General features: G+C 41.0%; 1 protein-coding gene across 1 annotated transcript in view; it reads right to left on the reverse strand.

The window, feature by feature from the left end:
• PTAR1 (protein prenyltransferase alpha subunit repeat containing 1) overlaps nt 1–18,250 on the reverse strand; it is a 21,745-nt gene extending 3,495 nt beyond the window's left edge. The window contains exons 1-4 of the mRNA XM_015405870.1: nt 17,587–18,250; nt 14,717–14,783; nt 8,826–8,930; nt 6,779–6,992 (exon numbers count right to left, since the gene is read on the reverse strand). Of these exons, the coding sequence (XP_015261356.1) occupies nt 6,779–6,992; nt 8,826–8,930; nt 14,717–14,783; nt 17,587–18,250 (1,050 nt within the window). The remainder of the gene's footprint in view (nt 1–6,778; nt 6,993–8,825; nt 8,931–14,716; nt 14,784–17,586) is intronic.
• Nucleotides 18,251–20,319: the final 2,069 nt, after the last annotated feature.

The following is a 20,319-nucleotide window of genomic DNA, read 5'->3' on the forward strand; positions in this document are numbered from 1 at the left end:
TTGGTTTTTATAGTCAAAAAAAAAAACCTCTGGGCTTTTTCCAACCCCCCCCCCCCCCAATCAAGACCTTATGCCTTCTTATACAAGTTACACTTTGAGGAATACAGGATCCAATGCCCACATAATCATTATCTACCTGTTTGTGTGTATTAAGTGCTTTCATTTCACTTCTGACCTAAGATGACCCTATGAATTAATGACCTCCAAAACACACTATCATTAACAGCCTTGGTCAGGTCTTGCAAACGCAGGACTGTGGCTCTCTACCCTGAACAAAATTTACAAGTAGCCATTTCTATATACTGTGACAGCATATTCTTTCAAAGAACTTTAAAAAATATATAGCTTTTCAGTGATCATGTGACTGTGATCACATTCTCCCACCTGGCATTTTCATTTTGTAATATTATAATTATTATAATTGTATATTTATAATTACTGAGCTTTCAAGAGCATAATATCCAAATACAACATGAGCATCTATACAGAGCTCCCATTTCCTCATCTGTATATTTCTGTAACAGTTGCTGATTCAGCACTTCAGAAACAAATTACAGCAGAATAGTGTGTGGCATGGAATGGCTGCCAGGAGGGAGAAGGCAAAGAAAGAAGCAACTAGTAATTTTAGGTCATGTGCTCAACATTTAAAACAGTCAGCCCTGCAGCAGAAAGTACAGTGCAGCAACCCTTACTTTATTTACCATTAGTTCAAGACCTCTCTATGCCTTTGTGGCTAGGAATTAGTCAGAGTTTTTTGTTCATGGACATTTTGGTGTTGCCCAGATGTGAGTACTAACCTTGGAATATTGATTCCCAGAGATATTATGCATATGATTATGCTAAATTTTAACATGATAATTGCTGATATATTGAATTTAAGACAGATGGACAACCTTAAACTTGTCTTTATGAAGCAAAGTAAATGCACTCAAATGAATATTATTATACCTACGATTATTTATATTTTATGTGCAATTCCTTTTCATATACCTTATAGATCTATATATCTAATTCCCAACTGTGTTCCCTTTGTGCAGATATCTAAGGCCCTTTCTGCACTCTCCTTTTAATCCATGTTCACCGTGGTGTCCTCTACGCAATTCTGCACTAAAATTGAACTCAACCTTTTTAAACCACTTTTTTTCTCCATTCTGCACTAAACTCAAATTTATTCCAGGTTTCCCCCCCATTCTGCATTACATTGCCTCCCTTCAGTGGTCAGCCCAGTTTTAGCCTGCTGTTGCCCCGGGTTATTTGGATGCTGTTTTGCCATGGACTTAAACTGCCTCGACTTGAACACTGAGAAAATTTGGAGTGGTAGGCAAATGCGTAAAGGACCTAAATCTGCAGACAGAGGGTACGCTCACCTTAAACAGGCTTTTCTGCAAACTTGGGGGACCCCCTACGTTTGCAGAAAATTCTGAAAGGTAAAAAACAAACAAACATGGGGGTTTAAATTGCCCTGAAAATAAAAAAATCTGTGCATACGCAGGCAATGCACTTACTGTAGTGCGGCTGGAAAGGAGCCTAGTGGTTGCTGCGGCAACAGAGTGCCAGATTTGCTGGTGATGGGTAATGGAAGCCTCCACAGGTCCACTCAGAACAGCTCTAGGTGAGCAGACAAGAGTAAAGGGGAAAGAAACCTCAGCGAGCCCGCTTGGAGCAGCTCCAAGCAAGCTGCCAAGAGTGGGGTGGGGTGGGGAGGAGGAAGCCTTGACAAGCCTGCTCAAAGAATAAGGAAGCCTTGGCAGTCCCATTCAGTGGACTCTGGGAATCGCTCAGGGCCCGGCCACCACCGGGGCAGAAGCAGGGAGCTGCACACGGCTCAGCTGCTGCCACAGTGCACATTAGGAGCCACTTGGGGGCCAACCTTGGTGGCAGGGGACACTGGGATCTGCTCAGGGCCTGGCCGCCATGGCAATGGATGCAAGGAGCCGCTTGGGGTCCGTCCACCACAGCCCATACTGGGAGCCATCTGGCGCTTGAACTGGCTCCCAGACACTGCCATGGTGAGGCCCCAAGGTGAATACTAGGACCTGGATGAAGAAGAAGAAGAAGAAGAAGAAGAGATTGGATTTATACCCCGCCCTTCACTTGGAGTCTCAGAGCGGCTTACAAACTCCTTTCCCTTCCCCTCCCCACAACAGACACCCTGTGAGGTGGGTGGGGCTGAGAGAACTCTGACACAAACTGCTCTTTCAGGAACAGCTGTGCCAGAGCTTGTGACTGACCCAAGGTCACATCAGCAGGTGCAAGTGGAGGAGTGGGGAATCAAACCCGGTTCTCCCAGATTAAAGTCCACACACTTAACCACTACACCAAACTGGCTCAGAGACTGGGGGGGGGGGAGAGATGGGATTCCCCCCTGTGAGTACTTGAGTGCCAAGGGTGGGAGGTAGGTGGAAAGAGAGCAAGGGTTTGGATTGAGTGAATGCCAAGGGTGTGGGAGTAGATAGGGAGATAAGCAAGAGTGGTGGGTGAGTGGAGTGCCAAGGCTGGTGGGTAGGTGGGAGAGCAGCAAGGGTGGGGGCAAGTGGAATGTGAAGGATGAGGGGTAGGTGGGGGAGGGCGGCATAGGTGAGGGTGAGTGAAGTACCAGCGGTGGGTGGTAGGTGGGGAGAGCAGCAAGGGTTGGGTAGACTGTTGGAGAAAATGTGGGGGGCAAAAGAGATGAGGGGTAGATTGACAGATAAGGGGAATGGGAGAGAGGCGTGAAATAGAGGGCAGGTTGACAGATAAAGGGTATGGGAGAAGGGGTGAATGGGGGGTAGGTTACCACAGAAGTGGGGTAGACTGACAGAGAAGTGATGGGGGCAAAAGAGATGGGGATAGGTAGACAGATAAGGGAAAGGGTAGAAAGAAGTGGAAGACTGAGAGAGAAAGGGGAAGAGGGAAGGAAGTAAACGGAAGGGATTCACTGTCTCTGCAAGTTTCTTATGGGTCCCCACTTGTATATTCATAAAATTAATACTTTGTTTTGAAATTTATGTAGGGCTTCTTACTGCCTCTGATTTCTTTAAAAAGGATGCAACTCCCATTTAACGAAGGAGGATTTGGTTTCTCTAGTTTTAGTTTATATCATCAAGCATATTTGTTAACTTGTACTAATTAGCACAATTGTTCCTTGCAGCTGGACTATTCACTGTGGTGTCTTTTGGAGGTTTCTTGTCTGGTGCCCCTCTAAGTGGAATGCATTAGGGTCTACTTATGCTAGAGTGGATTTTTGTAGCTAGAGAACTATGGCACCTAATGTTATAATAATATCAATTTGATCCATTTTCACATGCTACATTAACATAATGGGCCAATCTAGACCTAAAATTGGGAAGAAGTATTTTTTTACAAAAGGCTTGGACCAATATGGGGATTTTTACACTGGACCAATTGATAGACTATGATGATAAGTTTTATCATTTTCCCAGCTGGGACCTATATATGATTAGTCAACTTCTGTTGAATGGCAATATTTACAATTGCAGCATCTGTTGGTATCAAAATATGGCCTTGCAGCATTAAGTGTCTTAGACACCCCTTAGAATTTCCAGGAGCAAAAGAGATTCTGAGACACTTATTGCTAGTTTCTGCATTGATTCAATTAAGAGTTTCTAGGAGCAAACTGAATTGATGCATAAAACAAAACCTACAATATTTGCGTATAAATATCTGATGTTGATTAATAAATACGATATGCAGAGCCTCAGGAATGAATAGAACAAGGAACCAGATCGCCCTATTTTGCCAAAGCAATGGGATATGGCCTTAAAGTTTATACTTGCTTTATGGATCTTAAATTGTGACTAATTCAGCAAAAAATTATGTTTAGGATACACTGGACACTATAGCAACTGTTTAGTAAAGACTGAGAAAAGGGCCTAATTGTTGGCATTGTAACTCACAGGACACATCTCTTAAACATATGCTTTGGGCATGTCCAGTCATTTGGTTTTTCTGGGAAGAAGCTATTACTCATATCAGTTCTGATTTAGATTGTTCATTGATTTTTGAGGATGCTTATGTACTTTTAAACTATATGCTTGTGTACTGAAGGATAACTAATGGTCAATGAAAATGGACCCTTCATGCCCTTACTACAGCTAAAAGATTTGAATTACAACACTGGAGAGATCTCCTGTAAATCAAGGGATTGAAGCCCATACAACTTATCAGTATTTGAATCTTTATTCTTTTTTATTTTTTTAAAAGATTTACTGTAGGATTCAATGCCTTGCCTGCAGAGCAACGGGGAAAGAGACACAGTTGCAGGCAGGAGTGCAGAGATTCAAAGAGTGTTTCTGGTCAAAAACTACCTGATATAAATAGCTATGGACAAACAGGCAGCAGAGGACTGCAATCACAGATAGTGCAGAGGAAGAGGCTCCAGAAAGCATCTGGAATGGCAAGGAAACATATCCTGGTCTACGATTGCCAGTTTGGTGTAGTGGGTAAGTGTGCGGACTCTAATCTGGGAGAACCGGGTTTGATTCCCCACTCCTCCACTTGCACCTGCTGATGTGACCTTGGGTCAGTCACAAGCTCTGGCACAGCTGTCCTTGAAAAAGAGCAGTTTGTGTCAAGAGTTCTCTCAGCCCCACCCACCTCACAGGGTGTCTGTTGTGGGGAGGGGAAGGGAAAGGAGTTTGTAAGCCGCTCTGAGACTCCTCTGGGTAGTGAAGGGCGGGGTATAAATCCAATCTCCTCCTCCTCCTCCTCCTCCTATTGCCTTCCTTTAGGGCTGAGCTTCTAGCCGTTGGAAAGACAGGAGGAAAGTAAGAACTAGATACCAGCATGGAATCAGTAAACTATTCCTATACATACCTCCTTCTTTCGAAGACAGGCTTTTCCCCTTAACATGCACTCACACAACACTATCCCAAATATAAGTAACAGAACTCAACACCATTTTGAATTAATTGGAAACAGGGTACTGAAAGCAACAAATGTTCTATTTTTATAACTATGTCTGGGCCTCCAGAGTTGTTGTGTGCCTTCCAAAACTAGTAACTTATGTACAAGCCTCTTCAAGTGTAGTTGAGAGAAAATAAACTATGTTACGTTGCAGCATTCATTGGGATGGATTCAGACTAAGTTTTCAATCAGCAGATCAAAATTTCATGATCCTCCTTCAGCCCTCTGATTTCCACAAAATGCTGCTCCTGGGGGGACAGGGGACCCTGAGGAATGATAGGGATAGGGCTGCCAAGTGAGGGTGGGTGGTGGGTAACCCCCCGCTTTGGAGGCCCGATTTCCGCCGCCGCGGAATCGGGCCCCAGGGGGAACCCCACCCCGGCGTGCGCGTCACCAGGAAGTGACGTTATGACGACGGGCACGCTGGGGGCGGGGCCACGACCATCCGAGGGGAAACTCTATGGTTTCCCCTCGAATGGTCGTGGCCCCTCCCCCAGCGTGCTTGGCATCATAACGTCACTTCCTGGTGACGTGCGTGCGGCGCGCGCTCCGGGATCCACCCGGGAGTCCCCCGCTGCGGAGGTAAGCTATACTTGGCAACCCTAGATGGGGAGGAGCTCTGTAGCATGAATGGGGAACTGGTAGAAATTGCCAATCTAGTCTGGATTCAGCCCTTAGTTTTCCTGGATTAAACATAGGAATGTCTCTTTTAATTTTAATGGAAGTGGTTTTTATTTTTAAAGCAAACTGAAAGTGCCCTAGCTGTCATTGTTCTTTTAATTTTTTCCCCTACATTCTCTTTTTGGGAATTAAGAGACTGCTGTACTGCCTGATTTTCTCCTGGGGCGTGTGACATACTTTTCAGGTTATTATTAAATGTCCTTATCATTCTGGAAGGTTCTTAGGTGACAAGCTGGGGTGTATACAGTGACTTCCTTACAAGGAAGTGAAAGAAGTTTATAGCTTTTGCAAAGTCAGCACCCTTCCCCTGAAAATGTCTGGTGGGGCAGCAAACAGCAAAGGAGATGAAAGAATGAAGAGTCAAGCAAAGAATGAAGGTCAATCTGCCTGCACAATAAAGTGGCACCAAGCCTGGTTCACTGATGAGAAATTGCAACTGGAAAACCATTAGGATATTGTCTTTTTTTCCATTTTAGACGAGACAGGTACCAACAGCTTCCAACTTGCTTGCACAATCTATTTTAGACAGCACCCCCTGAGATCCACCCTGAAGGGGTGGAACCAAGTGCTTTTCATACAGACATTTCTGTTCACGTTGATAAGGCATTTCGAGAGCCAGTTAGCTGTATTCTGGCTGCTTGATGTCACGTTAATTCATTAAATCTGAATAAACTGAGCTGAAGGATTTCCTTAGATATTTGAAAGGCACTTGTAAACATCATCACGGTGCCTCTAAATTGTCTGATCTCTCTCTCAACCTAAACCAGTGCATTATTTGCATTTTAACAATGGACAGTCATTAGAGAATACAGCCCTAAAATTACAGTATTAAAATATGTGTTAATTTTATTCTATTGGGAGACTGTATGGTTTGTACCAGTAGATAATTTATCTCTGGTCTCCACTGCTCTACCCCAGGTTCCACACTCCTTTCCGTCCTCACTTATAATTTTGAATTATAACTATCTACCAGTGATATTGTTTAGTACTCTACACAGCTGTTGGTTTATTCGCTTCTTTATACAAATCAGCTCAATCCAGTTAATATCATTTTTAACTTTCTCACCTCCCGAAACAAATCTCACTAGGCTTACTAGTGATGAAATTCAGTTCCAAAGATAAATTATTATTCCAGCTCATATACTTCTTACAAGGCTAGAATCCAGATATTTTGTTCACTATGGTACCGTACCTTTGTACTGAGCTTTGCCAAGTGTTGTAAAACCCAGATGCGATGGGACCAGGCATTATAATTGCTTGGATATCTCCCAGCAGCTTCACAACAGACATCCATTTCTTCCTTTACTAATCGTTGTATCCTTTCTGTTGGTGCCATTTCCAAATTCCCTTTAGTCACCAGTGTGGGCAAAGAGTTTTCCTGAATTAGTTGTTGCAGCACCCATCGTCTGGTTAAATGGTGTAGAGAGTTAAGATTGCAAAAGCCAATTTAAGAGAGTGAAAACATTTTATTATTATTTTCCATTAGCTTGGTCCTTAATTAAGAATACATTCAAAGGTGGAATGGAGAAAAGAAGAAATACAATCAACACTCTCACATCTCCCTAGCGGAACCCAAATGCTTTTGTCAACATTTCATCCAGTAGCCATGATGGGCTAACAGTGAATCCTTCTAAAAAAGGCACTTAAGTTGTACTTCCTTTTGTTTTAGAGCATAGCGGAGTTTGTCTGCAGTACAACAGCTATATTTGAGTTGAGTAGTACCTCAGACACCAACAAAATTTTTGGGTTACAAATTTTCGAGAGTCGAAGCTCTCAAAATTGTCTAAGGATCTAATGGAGCTTTGACTCTTGAAAGCTTATACATCCTTTAGTGTAACTTGAACTCCTCACTGACAATCAGCTTCACAGAATGACCTTCATTTCACTGTTCTGCAATGCAGTTGTCTATCCACTCACTCTTTCCAAACCATTCATAATTTTGGCTTGGTTCAGATGTAATGCCAAACCGACCGTTTGATGCTCCTCAAACAAGCCTTTTGTTTGTGCTCTCCCCCCTTTCCCTTTATGTACTCAGAGTTACTTCCTCTTCAGTGCAAAGTACAGTTCAAAAACAACCTTCAAACTAAACTGTAAACCTCTCAACATCTTTTTTTAAAACTAAACTGGATCAAACATCTTAGTTTTCCCCTATAGTTGTTTTTTCTGTGTCTTTCAAACATTTAGATATCCTTTTTTGAAATGGGGTCATCAGAAACATACATAGTATTCTAAAGGAGGCCATGCAATAGGTTTATATAATAGCAGTATAATATTTTCTACTTTGGTTTCAGCTACCATCCTAATAATTCGTAACATTCTTACACTGAGTTAACATTTCTATTATGATCTCAAGATTTCTATCCAGGTAATGTCAGGCCTGAACTGCACATGAAACAAAATGAAATGGCACAATCCTGAGGCTGTAGACAGTACCCCCTTCAGATGACAGGTAGGAATTGTCTCTGCATTCTTCCAATATTAAATGGTCTGCATATTAAGAAAACAACAACACAACAACATCTAGAATACCAGAGACAAAGATTCTAGCCCAGCATGCTTGCTCGTGCATTAATATTGTACTTGCACAGAGCAGTTACTATAGAGAATGTTCACAACTGTGAACCCCTTCCCGCACTTGTAGGCTGATAACAGAACTTCTAGGATTTCACTCCTCATTTTGCTGCATATGCAAGACCAGGCCTCAGTCAATGTAAAAATATATAATGTACAAACAAAGCATTTCAAAATAAAAACTCTTTACACTGTAGAAATTATTGGGCCCACTTACCAATAAGGGCTTCTGACAGTTCTCTCTCTATCAAGTCAAGTCCAAGGGTGCTCAAAGAGCTTTTTTAATGAAGGGGCTCTGAGCTGCTGAAATTCTCTTCTACAGTTAATTGGAAGAGCCAATGCTCTTGCAAAATTCCACAGATTAGCTTTTAACTGAACTGTTTGTACATATACTGCTGAGATATTACTGCCTTGGAGTTATGATTGTTTGTAACTGTACCAAATTGTAAAGAATTTACTTGCTTATTGTCACTATTTTTTTTGTTAAATAATCTCAAATTTACAAAAAATGGTATATAAATCTTTAAATAAATTTCAAAGAAAGCAACTTTCCAACAGACAATGTGATAATTTCTCAGATGGTATTTATCACTCATGGTTCATCAAGAAACAAACAAAATCTGTATTTCAATATGTTTTCTAAGAAAACAAAGAAGAGACAGACAAACCTGTGAATCCATGTTTCTGGACTCTTTGGAAACTTAGTTAGCGCCAGTTTCCCAAGATGTAAATCTTTAACTGGATTTAAAGTGCCAGATAGTATTAGTTCCTTCCTAAACAAATAAATTAATTAGGGCAAACATTAATTTAAATTGACCAGCACAGTAATTATCTTAAACATTGATAAAGCATTCTGTCATTGTCCTGTGTCACACAAAGTACAATATCACTCTGAAATGGTTTGGAACAGTCGAAACATCGCCCTCAATGAAGAAGTAAATGCAAAGCAGCACTAAGAGTACTATTGGCATGCAGAATACTTTGTGCCCACAGGGGTTCCTCTTCCCACACAACCAGTCATCATTTGTTGTACTTCATTAAATGTCATGCACACTTGAGCAAACATTCTGGATCAAATTCCCACCTTGCATTGTGCAAACCTGTAACCCAGAAAGATTCCAAATGAGAGGGGCACAGATGTAAAATGGGCTGTGGTAGGTGTTTCCGGGCGGTGGAACAGAAATGAACCACTGGTTGGCTCTACTATTGTCAGTAATGTCAGGAATTAAAGGGGAGTTGTAACAGAAAAGGAAATACAGGTGAGGAAATACAGTTTAGGTGTCTATATGTCAGTGCTACAAGTCTCTGAGCCAAGATAGGGGAGCTGGAGTGCTTGGTGTTCAATGACAATTTAGATATAGTAGGTATCTCAGAAACTTGGTGGAATGGAGAAGATCTATGGGATACAATCATTTCCGGGTACAAGCTGTATAGGCAGGACAGGGAGGTACAGGTTGTTGTTGGTGTTGCGTTGTACATCAAAGAGGGCATAGAATCAAATAAGTTAGAAAACATCAGGGGAATTAACTTCCCAACAGAAGCAATATGGGCGGAAATACTGGACCCTAAAGGTTACTTTAAAGTGAGGCTGATCTTGAGATGGAGAAGGAAATTAGGGAGGTGACTAAAGCGGATAATGTTATTATACTGGGAGACTTTAACTACCCTCACATTGACTGGGTAAATGTGATTTCGAGTCACGCTGTAGAAATGAGATTCCTAGACATCATAAATGACTGTGTGCTGGAACAGCTGGTCACAGAGCTGACCAGAGGGGGCAGTGATCTTGAACTTGGTTCTGAGTGGGTGTCAAGACCTGGTGAGAGATGTAGAGGTTGTTACATCAATTGGGAACAGTGATCACATTGATATTAAGTTCAGCATTCAGATCAATGGAAAGTTACCCCTAAAGTCCAAAATGGTAACATTTGATTTCAAAAGAGGGAACTTTACAAAAATGAGGGGAATAGTAAACAGGAAACTGAAGGGGAAATACAAGAGAGTCAAATCCCCAGAGGATGATTGGAAACTATTTAAAACCACTCTAATTGAACCCCAAATAGAATGTATTCCACAGGTGAGGAAAGGCACTGCTAAGTATAAAAGAAGGCCCATGTGGTTTACAACACAAGTTAAGGAAGCTATAAAAAGTAAAGAGGCTTATTTTAAAAAGTGAAAGGTCTGCCCCAATGAATTGAACAGTTTCTGGCAAAAGAAATGTAAGTCAATAATTAGGCATGGAAAAAGAGATTTTGAGAAGCAAATTACTAAAAGCATCAAGATAAGCAACAAACATTTTAAAAAATATATCCAGAGCAGGAAACCAGCCAGAGAAGCAGAGAAGCATGCTTAAGGAACAGATGTGAGATAATTGATCTACTAACCCATATATGTAACCTCTACTAACCCATATATGTAACCTATCACTAAATTCAGCTGCTGTAACAGAAGACTAGAGAGTAGCAAATGTGACACCAATTTTTAAAAAGGGATCCAGAGGGGAACCAGGAAATTACAGGCCAGTCAGCCTAATGTCTGTCCCAGGCAAATTAGTAGAAACTGTAATCAAAGATAGCATTGTTAGGCACATACAGGGATAAAGCATGCTGAGGGAAAATCAGCATGGCTTCTGCCAAGGAAAGTCCTGCCTCACCAACCTTTTGGGAGTTCTTTGAGAAAGTGAATAAGCATGTAGGCAATAGTGACTCACTAGACATTATATACCTGGACTTTCAAAAGGTTTTTAACAAGGTACCTCACCAAAGACTCCTGAGTAAACTTAGCAGACATGGAGGGAAGTAAGCAGTGGGGACCCACAAGGATCAGTGTTGGGGCCGATACTATTTAATTTATGCATCAGTTATCTGGAACTAGGGGTGAGTAGTGTAGTGGCCAAGTTTGCAGATGACACAAAATTATTTGAGATGATGAAAACCAAGGTTGACTGTGAAGAGCTCCATAAGGACCTCCATAAACTGGGTGAGTGGATGACAATGTAGCAAATGAAGTCCAATGTTGGTAGGTATAAGGTGATGCACATTGGGACAAAAAATCCCAGCTTCAAATATAGGTTATTGGGGTCTGAACTTGCTGAGACTGAGAGGGAAAAAGATCTTGGGGTCATAGTGGATAGCTCAATGAAAGTGTCAACCCAGCATGCTGCAGTGCTAAAAATGGCAAACTCGATGTTAGGGATTATTAGGAAAAGGATTGAAAATAAAATGGCCAATATTGTAATGCCCCTGTATAGGTCTCTGGTATGGTCTCATTTGGAATACTGTGTACAGTTCTAGTCACTGTATCTCCAAAAGGACACTGCGGAGCTGGAGAAAATACAGAGGGGGGGCAACCAAGATGATTAAGGGGTTGGAGTACCTTCCATAGGATGAAAGGCTGAAGAGTCTAGGACTTTTCAGTTTAGAAAAGAGACGACTAAGGGAGAATATGAAAGAGGTTTATAAAATTATGCATGGGGTAAAGAGAGTTGACAAAAAGAAATTTTTCTCCCTCTTCCAAAATAACAAGAACTTAAATGCATCCAGTGAAACTGAGGGGCAGTAAGTTCAGGATGGACAAAAGGAAATACTACTTTACACAGAGAGTGATTAAAATGTGGAATTCACTCCCAGAGGATGTAGTGATGGCCACAGGAATAAACAGTTTTAAATGGCGATTAGATAGATTCATGGAGGATAAGTCTATCAATAACTACTACCCATGGTGACTGAGGGGAACATCCACATTCAAAGGCACTAAGCCTCTGAAACCCAGAGCCAGGATGTGACACTAGGGGAAGGCCTCAGACTCCGTGCCCTATTGTTGGCCATCCAGAGGAACTGGTCAGTGACTGTGTGAGACAGGATGGTGGAATAGATGGACCACTGGTCTGATCCAGCAGATCTCTTCTTGTGCTTTAATGTCTACCCAGTGACTGGTAGTGGCTTTCCAGGGTCTCAAGGCAGTGTCTTTCACATCACCCACTACCTGATCTTTGAACTGGAAATGCCAGGAACGAACCTCTCCCTGGAGCAGAAAAGATCTATGTGCAATTGTTATACATGAGTTGTACTTGTTTTCCCAAAAGAAAGTGCTTTCCAGGTAGGGAAACTGTACTATTCTAAGCAGCCCTTTAAACCTCTCCTCTTCACTCAGCATTTGAATCTGCCTCCTACATATTTTGTTCTTAATACCCAATACATAGGGCATTAATCACTGCTTAGGAAATATTTAAATATAGAGTCATTCAAGAGATACAAAAGCTAAACTTTAGCAAAAAGGGATTTTCATTTTCTTTTTATATATTCCATGGTTCAGTGCAGCTATCTGTGTTAGTACCATTTTGTAGAGGATGGAAGTAAGATCCAATAAAAATGAAAGGCTTTAAACAAGGGGCAAGAAAAAAGGATAAGAACAATTTAGTTTCTCTGCTGCAGGCTGTTAATGCACTTATCCCATACAACAGACTGCAGATTACTTTACTCTCTAGTTCAATTTCTAAAAGATTAAAGGGTAGTGACACAAGTAAATTTATCATGACCTTAAACTTCAAAAGTGAGAACCTAATTTAGATTATTATGAACATGCAGTGGCTCTTAGATTTCTAATATTTATACGAACTTTGACTTCCTACTAGCCTGCTCAACTAAAAGTCACCTGGGGAAAGGGAAAGCTGGGCTAGACTGCCCTCATGTTGAATTTGAGCTCTGGGAGTAGAAAACAGAGATTCAAAGCCCTGAAATCCATAAGCAAACAGCTTCAGATTTTAATCCAGAAGGCTTGAAAGTGTTGCCACATGTAGGCATTTATTTATGGAGAATGCTTAACTATAGGCATCTTAGTAAATGCTGCAATGGTATATATTACAACATAACGGGTTGGATCCCATCTAAAATTTCCACAGGTACAGGGATGGAGGCATTTTCACCTATTCCCCTCTCCCGCAGAAGAACCCCAGTGCCCTTCAAGCCATTCTTAGGGATCACCATCTCCCAAGAACAACACTTCAAGGGCTGCTTTATGCTGCCATGGGGGGGGGGGGGAATCAGGATACTCTCTTGTGCCCACAGAAATTCTAGGTTCAAGCCAATATTATTATATTATTGTCAAGCTCTGTAGCACTTTTACATGAATCCAAGCTCAAACCCAACCTTTCACATGTATACACTATTGACATTATACAGTCTTTACAGAAGCCATTCCTAGGAGCAGTTCCCTAACCAGCACTTAGCTATCACCTCCTCTTTAGCAACCTTTACCATGTATCATACAAACATTCCTTTGCAAAACAAACTCAGGTCAGTCCTTCTGCTACAGCCTCATGTGACATTAAACATCAGAGCTGCTAAGGCTGTACAAAGAAAATCACATCAGCTCAGCTCCAGAACACTTCATTGGCATGACAAGCGATACAAGGGTTGCCAAAAAGAGCGCTGGATAATAAAGGTATTCTATGGCATGATCTAAGGATGCATAATGACAGCTGAAGGGAATCGTGGGTTAGAGAACTGGATATCAATGTCAGTTTTCCCCAGGTTTCTGGACAGAACTACAATGCTACATTCTGAGAATGATACATAACAAATAATGCTACAAAAATTATTGTAAATGGGAATATTAGGGGGGTATGTAGAATAAGGCATTTCCAAATGTATTTGAATTCTAAAAACATGACTACTTTAAGTTAAGGCAGCCACCTTTACTGCCAAGTGAGCGAAAAAGATGTACAGTCTTGACATTTTGGGTTTGTTTATACCTTAGGCTTCATCCAGGTACAGTTTCCCAGCTATACTTGCTCTTTCAGATTTTTTTCCCAAACAGACATTACCTTCATTCATCTGACATGTAGTCAAATTCTTGCAAAACATTTATGTTATCAACAGTCCTGTGTACCACCCCCAACCCCAACCACCAGAGGAAGCGTGTTGTTACTATAGCTGCATTTGCTCTATATTTCTCTTCTGCCAAAAATGCCTGTAATCAAAGCTATAGCAAATGAAGTAACTGCTAAAGATCAGAACATCTTGTGAAAGCTTTGACTAATGCCAATATTTAGATTATCATTCATGAAGTACTACCTTCATTGACCACATTTTAGGAAAATAATTCTGATTCTGATATTCTCTCTCTCACACACACACACAAATTACTTAACAGTAACTGGAAAGCATCATTAACTATTTGTCAAAATTAAGCCTGTACAGTTTTACGCACACAAAATAACTGATTCTGTGTTCTGCATATTCACGAGCCACATGGGCTAAGCATTGGTAATAAAGAAATTGTAAACCACTAGGTGAAGACAGCCAATGCCAAGGGCCCTTCAGTGATTTTGGCACACAGAAAACTGAGGCTTAGCTTATCCTCTGAAAATAGTAGCATGAAGCATGACAGCTGATAGTGGTATGAAAAAGTGAGAAATCATATTAAAAGCTTTCCCCAATAAACGTCTTTAAAAAGCTAGCAGATATGTAGCCAACTACCACTTAAAGTGTATGGCTCCTTCAGACTTCAGGCAGTTCCTGGAAATATCTGTATCGTTCCATTGCTGAACCAAGCATACCTGACATTCCATGCAGTAGTGAAGTCCGGATTTAGCAGCAGCAGTGTACACGTGATATCTATCAATTCTGAAAAAGAAGCATTACCAAAGTTAATATTTCTTACCTTTTCATGCCCCTCCTTTTGATACTTACAGTTATCATTTTTGTTTCAAACTAACCCTCCATTTTTCCTGATACTAATGACCAGGGGTCATTTCCTACAGGAGCGGAGCTCCGGCAGTAAAGAGCCCAGGGGGTAGGCATATGCAACAAGCCCCACCCCCTGCTCCCAGCAGCCCTCAGTCAGAGCAAGAAGCAGCCAGGTAAGTTGCAGAGCTCCCACCAGCCCCCCGGTCCAAAACAGTCCAGTGGCACCTTTAAGACCAAGTTTTATTCAGGTACAAGCTCTGCACATCCCCCCCCCCCAATAGCTAGCAATCCAAAACAGTCCAGTGGAGCCTGAGCGGTGGGTGTTGCCTTCTGACACACTTCCGGTGATGTCAGGGGGTGTGGCATATGCAAATAAGTTATGCTAATGAGTTATGCTAATGAGCTCCTGCACCTCTTTTTCTACGAAATGACCCCTGCTGATGACATTCTGTTTTCCAGACACAAACTTCTTGGCCTTAAGAGTTTCTCTTGCAACAGATAAATAAAATGGTAAGAGTGGGATAAAGGCATTAATTTGTTTATTATCCTTTTAAGAAGTCCATCTCGAGTACCATGCGGCTTGGTAGTCCCATCTGGGCTCAGCTTATTGCTGTTAATTTTGCAACCTGGGGAGTTGCAGAAAAGAAAACTACCAGCCATTTCCATATTAATAACCAGAAGAACATCCTGCAACAGCCTTGCAAGATGACAGATTCCTTCCCTCCAAAATGGCTACTTGAAAACCAACTTTGCTGTGGAACTGATACCTGAGCATAAGCACAGATTGGAGGTGGGATAAGGGAACCTAGGATGTTGGGTTTGGATACACCAGCAAGTCACTGTTTATGGCTTATTCCTTCAAGTAATCACTGTGATTTAGGGCTACTATATTTTATAGTTAATGAAAATACAAATGATCCTTACATATTATATAGATAACAGAAAAATATTACAACTGTTAATGTGCTCCAGTATCACAAAAGCCCTGTCCTTAAGAAAAGTCCTATCTTTGTGATATTATAGAACAGCTTCTGTAATAAGTTGTAGTCCTGTCCTTGTGATATTATAGAACAGCTTCTGTAATAAGTTGTAGTAAACTGACGAGCATCTAGATATAAGCCCATTTTGTAGTTGATCTTCCTCAGAATTTATTCATTGTAGATCTTCCTCAGAAATTATCTCCCTAAAATTAACCATATTCATTATAACACCAAGGACACCATGCAGCTAAATGGGATCTTATAAGAATAGTAATGGAACATATGCCTTATTATTTAAACTTACCACTTATTTACAACTCAGCTTTTAGATAAGAAGCACGCCAGTCCATTAACGTTTCCTTAATCAGGTACAAAGCCTTCTGCTCTAATACTCACCAGCAAAACGCTATCTAAACATGCTGGCAACATACCCATCTTAATTCCATGCAGCTGCATGTGAAACGACCACATCCTTAAAAGTATAGATCACAATTATAACCATTATCAATGTTATTATAAAGCAAATAAATCTAGTGCATATAGCACTGCCTCAAATATTCAACACATTTTAAATAATGCCCTAAACAATCTAGTTTAACAATATCTCAAAATGCAACCTATCATAAGTGCAGTGTGTTTATGTTCGAAAGTGGTCCTAAAGAAGTAGCTACTATATATAACATGACAGATCCAAATTTCTATTGTCCATAAGGCATATATGTTTTCAGTCTATAAATCTAAGCTGCCTCTTGATGGAGCAACATTTTTGAACATCAAAATGATTATAAGCATGTGCGACTTGTTTGCTAATTATAACGAATCACAGATTATCAGCAGAGTGTCCCTCTTCTACAAAAGCACTACCAAATGTATGTCCATATTTTTATTATGGATTCTTGGTGTTTTATAATGCATGTCTTTAGAGCATGTACACTCATCTCAATATATAAAAACTGGCATAGGCATATAATAACACATATTTTCCTTTTACTATTACAGTGCGTAAACTAAAAAAAATCATTGTATAAAAACTTTGTGAATGTACAAACTTCCTCATCTCACTGCTCTCAAGCTGCTTGAAAGACCTGCCCAAAGTCTATTAAAAATGGGAGGTGGCAGAATGCTACCCTTGCTAAGTATGCATTGCTTCTTTGCTCTCTGGAATCAGTCACATGGTGTGTGTGGGGGAGTTAGTGCTGGTTTTCCAGTCTGTGACAGCCAGCTGGCTACACAGCAGAGCCCACCTGCTCTTAAACTGCACTTAACTTACACTACCAAACCTTACTTAACTATTTCCTATATCAATTAACTATCCCCCACCCCCCCAACTGCAACAAAAATTGAACCCTTGTTATAAAAACCAAAATCGTTGGGAACCACCTATAATGGTTCCTGTCGCTCAACCCGCGAACCCTCAGTCCACCAGTTACTGCACTGGAGAATCAGAGTAATCTCTGACTTTTGAGAGTTCCTAGTTACGGGATAAGTCAGAAATTGTCACTACCCCCATTCCCCCCCGGGATAAAACATTATGGGCTTATTTACCAGGCAAAGGTGGTGTTAACAACAATAGAATTATTTTAACATGTAACTATTTCATACAAAAGAACACCTCTAAGATGAAGCTGATCTACAGTTCACAGCGTAATCAGAAAAAAAAAGTCCTTCTCATGGACCGGATGGGGTTGCAGGAATTGGAATCTTGCTGGCTTTCTGTGGTGATGCTGGAAACAGGTTTCTGCGTTTATTAGCTTTCTTACCATCTTGCTCCATAGGGGCTTCACCTTGTATGATATGCAGTAAGTCTGCACCACTGTCTTCATCCCAGGCATACAAGTGCTGACCTTGAAATGCTGCATACAGTTTTCCAGAAGGGAGCCAGCAATATTTCTGCTTTATGCTTTGCAGCTTTGTTATAATTGGTTTCAGTGTGCGGCGTATAAGGATAGCTTCTCTCGGGATGTCCGAGGACACTTGTAATGGGTTTCCCTCATGTTTAAAAGTTCCAGGTGTCTTTGCTGCATCTAGGATTCTGCGGCGAACTCTTGCGCCTGGAACGGTTATTAGAATGTCTCTTGGAAGTAGACGGCGGTTTCTAGCCAAGGTTCCCATCCGGTAAGCTTGTGTAATGGTTGGAAACACACCTTCCTCCAGCGATAATGCTTGTGCAATGAGGGAAGTCATAAACGTGATCATATCGTTATTTTCTTCAGCTTCCTCTCTTATGCCTTGAAATTTTAAATTAACTGGTTTTACCTCCGTCTCTAGGAAAATCAGTGAGACTCTTTGAGAGGCAGTAGCTTCTTGTAGCTGTTTAATATCTGCTTGATTAACCAGCCCTAAGTCCATTGCTGCATCTGCTTTCTGGGCTGTTTGAAGGAGCGAGTTTTGAATGTCCTCAAATTGTGTAGATAAATTGGACATTTTATCAAAGTGTCTTACCTCCATTGACTTGAGGTGGCTCAGGATTTCCGCAGCTCCTGGAAAGCATGCTGTTCACTCTGATTTGTCTTTTGTGTCCACCATTTTGTTTTTGGGTCGATCAGGCCCCGCGTGGTGAGAAAAGGCTTCTAGGTGCTCCTTTACCGATTTTGCTGTGGATGCCACAAGTTTTGGGCTTGCCTGGTTGAGCTTGCCCATTCCCTGGCGATTTTTCAGCAATTTAAGTGCGTTTGGTCTGGGCATGGGCAGGAGGGGTCGGAAGTGGCAAAATCACACATCCGCCATCTCTGATCGCAGCACCACGCCCCTTGGGTTGCACTCCCTTTGAAGGAACAAGTCCATCGTTTTGGGGTATTCCTGGACCTAGGCCTACTGCTGGATAAGCAGATGGCAGCTGTGGCCAGGATAGCCTTTTACCAGCTTTGACTGGTTAACCAGCTGCAGCCATTCCTGGACAGAAAACATCTGGCCACTAGGGTGCATGCCCTAGTTACATCTAGATTAGATTACTACAATACACTCTACAGGATGTTGCCCTTTAAAAGTGTTTGGAAACTTCAATTGTTACAGAATGCTACAGCCAAGACGTTCAATGGAGTGGGTTGCAGGGACCATATCACTCCAATCTTGGCCCATTTACATTGGCTCCCAATTTGTTTCTGGGCACAATTCAAGGTGCTAGTCTTGACCCTGGGACCAGCATACCTGAAGGCCCACCTACTCCCTTATGAGCTTGCCTGACCACTATGGTAATCTTCAGAGGCCCTGCTTTGGGTGCCCAGACTTTTGAGATTAGATGGGTGGCAACCTGGGAGGGAGCCTTCTCAGACATTATATTTCAGTTCTGGAACTCCCTCCTCAAAGAGATTAATTTGTCCCCTTCTCTTGCTGTGGGTGAAGACCTTTTCAATTTCATTTGACATTCCTTCAGTGATCCCTCCTTCCTAACCAATTTTTAATTGCTGTTTTTATGTTTTCTATGTATTTGGACTCTATTTTAATTGTTTAAATGATGTGTGTTTAGAGAGGATGATTTTAGTAGTTTTAAAATGTGGTTTTATTATGTATGCTTTATATTTCTAGCCACCTTGGTGGCCCTAGTAACTAAGGACAGAAAGGCTGCATACAGATTTTGTAAATACCCAAGAATGAGTTTGCAAGACACCAGCTCAATTATTTGAATGAACAGAACCTAGCAACCAGTAGTATAAACTGACCAGCGCTACTTTGTGCAAACATCTCTCATTTCCATGGGAACTGCACTCTAGTTATTTGTCCCAATTCACCAAGAACTCAAACAGATTTTTTTCTAGGAAAGAAAAAAATCAGTTCATCACCTACTAATCCTAGGTTTTACAGCCCAATTAAATGCAAATGTACTCTGAAATTAGTCCTATTAAGTTCCATAACATTTACTCTACAGAAAGCTTGCTTAAGATTGCATTCCAAGTATAATCTTAAATTTGGCCACCATGATTATATCAATAGTCTTGGAAACAGCAGTCATTTAATGCATGAGTGATGTGAATTTTCTAGAAAACTATGAATCAGAACATTTTCTGACTGGGATATAACTTAGCGTATTCAGCTAACTTTATTTACTAAACTGAGTTAAGAAATTCTAAGAAATCACATTAGTTTTACATGCTGCAAAAATACCTCAAGCATTTCTCAGCAGCTAAACATAGTTGAAATCAAACTTTTGCTTAGGGAAAAATTTCAATAAAAGTCACTTAATGTAGCTTATATTCAAAGAAATGTATACTTCGACTGAAAACTGTTATTAAATTACTTTTAAGATATGGCAGCTGAATAGCACACACTTCCTTTACATTACACTGTTTAACTCACTGATGGCACCTTCAGTTTCAGTGTCTGCAGATGCTCTTACATTAATTATTAGTTCCAATTCAGACTGAGGTGAATCTGATTTGCATTCATGTTAGCAACGATTGTTCTGTGTGCTTACAATGAGTCTACGAGCAACTTTCATTCTCCTTATTAACTGTGTCTGTGACATTATGAGGGTATATTTAGGTGGGTAGCTTATG

The sequence above is a fragment of the Gekko japonicus genome, unplaced genomic scaffold (assembly GCF_001447785.1).
Source record: "Gekko japonicus isolate JY-2015 unplaced genomic scaffold, Gekko_japonicus_V1.1 scaffold1507, whole genome shotgun sequence".
Taxonomy (NCBI): Eukaryota; Metazoa; Chordata; class Lepidosauria; order Squamata; family Gekkonidae; genus Gekko; species Gekko japonicus.